Consider the following 7,754-nt stretch of genomic DNA (forward strand, 5'->3'; position numbering starts at 1 on the left):
CTGCATTCTATTTCTGTTGAAAGACAAAGTGTGTATTGTGGGATTTTAAAAGTCAGAATTACTATAAAAATGCAGTATTTTCACCTAAATATGTAGATAGGTACTGTCAGAGATGAGGGCAGGTGACCCAGCACATGTTGGACTGCAACTTCATCATCCTTTACTATTGGTGGTGTTCACTTGAGACATCCTTCTAATTTGAAGCACAGCTACTGATGACAACTCTTTGAGCATGGTTTTCCAATCAATTATGGATCCATCTGATGGTGTTTCTGTCTATTGCATATATAGTCAGTTTGCTGATCAAAATATGGGAGACCTACTCAGATGCTTTGCTGAAATCTAGATGAAGACATCCACAGCATTCCTACCATTTATCAAACTAGTGGCCCAATTAATATCTATATCTATATCTTTATTTTAAAAAGTTAGTTTGGCAGGATTTGTTCTTGAAAAATTGTTGCATTGCCGTCAAGATACGTGCAGCCTACTGTATAATCCATTCTGATATTTTTCCTGGCATTGAGGTCAGGCTGACTGGTCTGTAATTTTCTTGACCTTTTTTGCCTTTTTTAAAAGGCAAATCTGCTTAACTGCAGTCCTCTAGCACTTCACCCATTCTCCAAGATTTCTAAAACAAATTATGGCAAGTTGTTCTATGATTGTGTTAGCAAATTCTTTCGATAATCTGGGATGCAATTCATTTGGCCGTGCAGATTTAAATTCATTTAGGAAAACTAGGCAATTCTTGACTTCTTATCAGTCTTGATTTGCAGCCATAATTCCTTGCCAATCTCTCTTCTGCTGCATGGAAACACCTCTTTTGTGGGAAAACTGAAGCAAAATAGGTATTTAGCAGTTTTTCATTTTCATTGTAATGTTAGCATTTTACCATCCTTGCTGACTAATGGGCTCACCATTTCCTTTGTTGTTCTCTTGCTTCAAGAGTATTTGAAACCCCACTTTTTGTTGTCACTTGCTTTCCTGCAGTGTCTCAGCTCATTTTGAGATTTAGCTTTCCTTATACTATTCCTGAAAGCTTGGGCTACGTGTCTGTATTCTTCCTTCGTGATTTGTCCTTCCTTCCATTCCTTTATACACATTCTTTTTTCATTTCACTTCCTCTTTGAATTTATTGTGTTGCCACATTGGCTTTTTCAGACATTTCCCATTTTTCTTCTTCCATGGATTGTTTGTGATTGTACTTTTAACTGTTCTTTCTTCATGAAATCCTACCCATGCTGGCTGTCTTTTCCCTTTAACATCTCTAGCCATGGTATTCTGCCCAGTATTCCTGATTTTGATAAAATCTGCATTTCTGAAATCAAAAGTTTGTGTTTGACTATACTCTTCTTTAGCCTATCCCACCATCATGAATTTTAGCATTACATGGTTAGTCCCCTTAGTATCACTGACCAACTCCTCCCTTTTGATTAGATTCTGCATGCCCTGAAGACACCCTGGCCCCCTTGTATCTTCCTCCACTTTTTGAAAGGAAATTATCTGCAAGGTACATTAGGAATTTGCAAATGCCACGCTCCCAGAGTGTCTTGAAGCTAACCCATGTCTGGTTGGCCAGGGTGTCTTCAGGGCATGCAGAATCTAAATGCCATGCCCAAGAATCCTGGACGCCTGCTTTACCAGATCGTCTGTTTCAGCCCTTAGCCTCCCAGCAGATATCAGGATAGTTTCAGAAAGATGTCCTCCACTACTTCATCTTTGGTGGCCTGTAGTAAACTCGTACCATAGTATTGATTTTTATTTATTTAGCCATTTATTTTTACTCAAAATACTCGCCACTGGTTAAATTTAATCACATGTGGACTTCTGTACAGGTGAATATGTTTTTGACATATAATGCTACTTCCCTTCTTTTCTTCCCTAATCTTTTTGAACAGATTACATCCTTCAGTTGTTATGCTATAATCATGGGAGTCATCCCACCAAGTCTTTGTTATACCTATAACATCATTGTTACCTTCCTGTACTAGGATTACAAGCTCATCTTGTTTTGTGTGTTGGTATATAGAGATCTAAAGTGTTGTTTATTCTCATCTTTATTTCTACCATGAGTTTTATAAACATATGCTGTAGATGCCATTCAACATAATGAAATTCTCATTTTATGGTTTGAATAATTTTAGAACATCTAGTGTGGAGGTGCCTGAATGGCAAATGCTTTGCCTGCTGATTTGTTTTTTTTCCCCTTGCAGGTAAAGAAATTCCCATTACAAAGGGTGTTCCTTAACAGCATCGGTTTACTATTTCAGCATTTTCTCTTTCAGAATGAGGCAGCAGGAATCACTGTGGAAAGGGGGGCTGGATTCTCCTCTGATGATGATGGTGAAGAAGGAGGACCCAGCTCACAGACACCTGCTGAAGATATTGCTGTTTTCTGGCCCCAAAACCGACAAGTGGACGAACAGAATAAGGGGGGGAAAGCAACCAGAAAAAGCAGGAGGGAGAAGAAAGGAGAAGCCAAGCATTTGTTCCCCTTTGAGCAGTTGTGACCAGAAGGACCTTTTATGTTGGAATCCATTGTGTCAAGTTAGAAAAAAAAGCAACTTGGGTTTCTTTCAGATCATCTTGTAAATATTTTTAGACTTACTTAGGAAATAATGTATTTCGAAAAGATTAGATGCAAGTTGGAAATGGTTTTGAATGTATATATATATAGAGAGAGAGATTGTGCATATAATGTTCAATTATATGTACAAAAAGTGTAGTATTGGTGGGAATAAATCAGGGAGTTAACAGAACTTCTACAAGTCTAGCTCATCAAACATATACTTTATTCCTAGTGTGAATTGTCTAGAAAAGCTCAGAAACAGACATGTTGGCCTTCTTTCTGTGTATCTGTGGGATTATCAGGAGCAGATTTGTTAAATTTTAATGATGTTTTTGGAGAACTCTTATTGAACATGAAATGTTCTTCTTGAACATTTCTTATGTAAAAGTTGTCATCTAGACATTGGGCTAATACCACTGTACATTAGTTACCTTAGTTACATCACTGTTAGTCTCACTGTCCTTCACTAGGCCAGTCTCCTGCTTCTCTTTAGAAAATAATTTACATGGTAACTGTGGAAAAGTCCCAACCTTTTCTCATTTTTAGTGTAGAGCAGTGAAGCAGTGCCTTTGCACGTAAAGTGAATAATTATTGAAATCTTCACCAACCTGGGATCCTCCAAATAACTAGGACTGCAGCTCCAAGCATTCTTGACCATTGGCCAGGTGCTGATGGTAGTTGAAGTCCAAACAATCTGGAGAAGACAAGATTGGAAAATGCTGCTTTATTGGCTTCAGGAAAAGGGGCATTACCAAGAAACAATGCAATCCACGGGGAAGCTCTCCTGCACAAGCTCCATAAATTTAAATTGGAAGTGTGCAGGGTGCTCTCCCTCTTTTTCACACATACACACTATTCAATTCAGCAGAATTTGAACACGAAAGAGAAATGTAAACATTTTTGCTATTATTAAAAATTATCATAGGACAAATTTATCAAAATTGTCAAACTTAGAGGGGGGAATTCTTTTCAAGAATGTCAGTTTGGTTTTAATCTGTCTTTGATCCCCCCCCCCCAAAACACACATTGTAATTTTTATAGGCCATGTTTGTTTTGTACAAAATGAATACTAAACAAAAATTATTGTGCTTTTTCCACACTCTAAATTAATGCAATCTGCATGGGACATGCAAGAAAAAATAATGGATGTCTGTAGTCTGCTATTGCAGGCTTATTATGGTAGGTAGATTGCTTTGTGTATAATTAAGAACACTTTTGATATACAGTACATGCTTTTCCCCAACATCATCTGTTTTTACACGACTGTTTTAAAAATGAATACCTTTATTGGACTAGATTTGTAGGGATTTGAAACCTCCCTATATTTGAACTGACTTCAGCAAGTTGCAGCACTTATAATATGTTGAGAAAAAATATTTTTATACTGAATCCTTAGCAGAAAAAATAAAAGCTTTAATAAGAATTATTCTACTACGAGAGTCTTCCTTCTTTGCATTGGTTTATCTTTCTTGTGTATGCTACAGCTGTATTGTTTACACTTGGTTAGAGCACACTATTGTAGGCACCACCAATTTTAATTGACACGATCTGAGGACAATTATGACAGAGCTCTGTTTTTGTAGCTACATCTCCCAATGCTACCCCTCCATACATCTTTACAGCAGCAGAGCACTGCCAACAGAAGGAATTCCAAAGTGTTGGGAGATCAGGGCAATGTGTTGATGGTGCCTCCAGCTGTCTACCACCAATGAGGAACTTTGCAACAGGCAGCTATAATAGGACCCTGCAAGGGCTCAGGTTCTGCCACTGCCAGTTGCAAAATGCTTCACAGCTGGGAGAGAGACAGGTGTCATTGCACGCTGCCCCACTCTCACCTCTGAAATTCTTCTGCTGGAAGGACTGCTGCTGGAAAGGTAGGTTTAGTGCTGGTGGGCACCTTTAGTTACTACAGTGGTGCAACAACTGTAAACATGAACTCCAAAATTTATGATGATGTAGGTCTGGCTTATGAGTACATAAATACTGAACAGGACACCACCCTCCATAAAGTGAAACTTTACCACACCAACATGGCATAGAGCTCCTGAAGGTTGTGCCAGCTGAGTGCATTTTCTGGCAGGTGATAAAGCTTTTGAGTACCTTGGTTTGTATATCTTAGGTGAGGACAAGTTTAAGTACTCAGATGATAAATTGGCTAGAAAAACTCTAAACATGATTGTTTGGAATACTTGTACAGGAAGAGAAGACATGTGCCAATGACAGCATGGATCTTTATTCAAGGTATTGTATTTGCACAACATCCCTATGAAGATGTGTCCATACTGCCGCATAGCTTTTATCCACAGGGTTGAAGCAACATCAGCAGCCTGAGTTAATACGGAAGAAACCCATGACTCGCTCCTATCCCAAAGTACTATACCCAGTTTCCAGATAGTAATGCTTATGAATAAGGGAGCTCTCTCTTGGATGTTCTGGTCTCTGAAACTGCTTGGTGGTTCAGAAAGATGTTCATTGCAGTGGCTTGCAGACAGCTTAGGTAGCACCCACATTGTGTAGCTGTTATGCTACTATCCTGGACTTGTCCCACTTCTTGGAGACCAGTCACACATGCACAACTCAAAGCAGTTTTGTGGCTGCTACTGGAATTTATGGAATATTGCACAAACTTGATTTCTTCCTGCCTTTCCAAAGACAGTGTGCTAAAGCCAAGAATGTGACTCAATTTTTAACCCAGTGTTCAGTATTAAGAATACTTAAAGAATCAATGAAAAGAATAAATCCATCCTCACTTATGAAGGTTTATTCACAGAATATAAAAGTCTGGCACTTCCACCCATAAAAAACAATGTCAAAGGTTGCTAAAGTAAAGTATACAAACAATGGTTATCACTTAATGTAAAACCAGGCATAAAACTTATATCTGTACCCATAGATATCATACAGCAGATGTAATAAAATGTTGAACAGTAGCACCACAGCATCTTAAATCAGCAAGACAGTACCACTCAATTTTTATCTAGACTTTGGTGAAATACTGGGATCTCCCTATTCAAGAAGTGGCCACCAGACCAAATAGCCCTTTGACCTCCAAGAACAGAACAAGATTAGCTCCATGTTAGAAGAACTTTCATCTATTTTGCAAAAACTGGATTCTCATCCAGTAATTACTCTTGGGAATTCATGAACAATATGATTGATGATCTCCTAATAACATGGGCAGAATAGAGCTTGGTAGAGATTTGGGGTTTAACACACTGTAGCTACTTTTTCTCAACTGCAGTGGGCTATATGAGACTTTACTGTAAAGGTGGTCATTTAGAAGTAGTACATTAACATAAATGTCTCCATCAGCATTAGATAAATTATTATTGCTAGCAGTTATGGCTTGTGAACTGTTTGTTGTTGTTGCTCTTATGTGCCTTCAAGTAGTTTCCAACTTATAGCGACCCTATCACAGGGTTTCCTTGGCAAGTTTCTTCAGAAGATGTCTGCCATTGCCACCCTCTGAGGACAAGAGAGTTGGACTTGACCAAGTAGCTTTCTGTAAAAGTCATTCCCCTGTTTCATGACAAATGGCCTTCTTCTGCCTGCTGGTAGAAGAGGCCATCTCTGTTATGAAACAGGGGAATGACTATCACAAACTGTATGGTCTACTAGATATTGTTAGATTTCATCCTTCATGATTCTTGCGTCTCTAACTTCTGCTGGAAGTTACACTCTGACAACATCTGGAGGGGCCACACACTTCTAGTCCTCAATTAGCTTTTCAGGTAAAAGTCCCGTTCAAACCCAATGGCCTACTTATAGAAGCTATTACAGATGGTCATTGTGGTCTCCAGTGCCTTACAGCAGGCTGTTGTGTGCAGTTGAATAGGACAGTGCTTGTATGAGTTACTGTATACTTCCTTACATAAGTATATAAAAGTAGAAGCACTAGTGCTCTTTGAAGTTATGCCAGATTAATGTCCCAACAGAATTCCAACCATAGACCCACTTTCATAACTGAAACAAGAGGATTAAGCATTAAAGGTATTCTGGGAAATAATTTCCCATATGAAAAATCATTTTATCACAAATACAGTATTATTTCTAAAAAGGTGTGTGGGCAGAGGGCTTGGAACCAGGATCCACCTCCATGCTCCATTCAGACTGAAATACAAGTTTCAAACCCAGCGCTAACAGCAAAAGAAAATGGATTTATAAATACTGTACCTTGACTCGGCCAATGCTGAAGTAAGTTCAGAGAACTTACATTCACAACAAAAGAGAACACCAAGAACAAACAAAATGTGGATGGGACAAAAAACCCAAACCACTGCATGTGTGTAAAATATAAAAACACTGATAGAAGAGATATGCAGAGAAAAGGCAGATTAAAGTAACAACAATTTATATGCCAGTTTCAAATTCTCCCTTGGTCCACATCAAGGCCCTGCACCACTTGACTTTCTCTGCAGCAATTCTTTAAGCAAGTTACAAAGGAAGATTCATTTAATATATGCTTAATTCTAAGCACACATTCTATAACTTTCACTTTATCATTATCACTCGGGATGTCGAAAAGATAGGCTGGGACAGTTGTATTCTTCCAAATGATTACATAATTTTTAAAAAGTGAACAAATATTTTACATACAGGTCCATGATGGAACTCTTTGGTGTTTAGCATCTGTTTGGCAATGTCAAAGATTGTGTTTGCACACATGTAGTTTTAATTGCTTCAAATATGATTGACATTCTATTCGTGTCACACTTCTGAAGAAATTCAGGCACGTTTTCCACATTGTCACTGCTGCTTCTTTGGTGGAATCCGGGACCGTGCAATCACAATGGGAACAGCAGCCAGCAGTCCGATCAGTACTGCCCAGAGGGGCCGGTAGAAGAGCCAGCCCACGGAAATGGTCAGCAGGGAGAGAGATGTGGCTAAACAAAAGGCAAATGCCTTCAGGCCAATGTTAACCAGCTCTCGGATCACTGGGAACCAATCCACTGTAGTGGGGAGAATAATTTGACAAGAAATGGAACATTAGTAAATTCTTGAAGAAATCAACAAAATACATAGCCCTGCTAAACTGTGCTTTACATCTACTCCATGAATGAACCTCTTATAATCCAGCACACACTAATTTCACTAGTCTTCTTCTCCATATTTCAGCCCACTACATCAGTACAGAATCATGCTTTCATCTACTCCTTTCTTAGACAAACTGGAGTACTGAAAAACC

General features: G+C 38.7%; 2 protein-coding genes across 3 annotated transcripts in view; one reads left to right on the forward strand and one right to left on the reverse strand.

The window, feature by feature from the left end:
- XPC (XPC complex subunit, DNA damage recognition and repair factor) overlaps nucleotides 1-3,992 on the forward strand; it is a 28,491-nt gene extending 24,499 nt beyond the window's left edge. For both annotated transcript variants that reach the window (XM_042449240.1, XM_042449241.1), the window contains exon 16: nucleotides 2,286-3,992. In XM_042449240.1, coding sequence (XP_042305174.1) covers nucleotides 2,286-2,510 — 225 coding nt within the window. In that variant the 3' untranslated portion in view covers nucleotides 2,511-3,992. The remainder of the gene's footprint in view (nucleotides 1-2,285) is intronic.
- A 1,322-nt stretch (nucleotides 3,993-5,314) lies between these two features.
- The window catches only part of TMEM43 (transmembrane protein 43), a 30,571-nt gene continuing 28,131 nt past the window's right edge, over nucleotides 5,315-7,754 (reverse strand). Inside the window, exon 12 of the mRNA XM_042451896.1 lies at nucleotides 5,315-7,518. Coding sequence (XP_042307830.1) covers nucleotides 7,316-7,518 — 203 coding nt within the window. The 3' untranslated portion in view covers nucleotides 5,315-7,315. The remainder of the gene's footprint in view (nucleotides 7,519-7,754) is intronic.

Source organism: Sceloporus undulatus, chromosome 2 (genome assembly GCF_019175285.1).
Source record: "Sceloporus undulatus isolate JIND9_A2432 ecotype Alabama chromosome 2, SceUnd_v1.1, whole genome shotgun sequence".
Taxonomy (NCBI): domain Eukaryota; kingdom Metazoa; phylum Chordata; class Lepidosauria; order Squamata; family Phrynosomatidae; genus Sceloporus; species Sceloporus undulatus.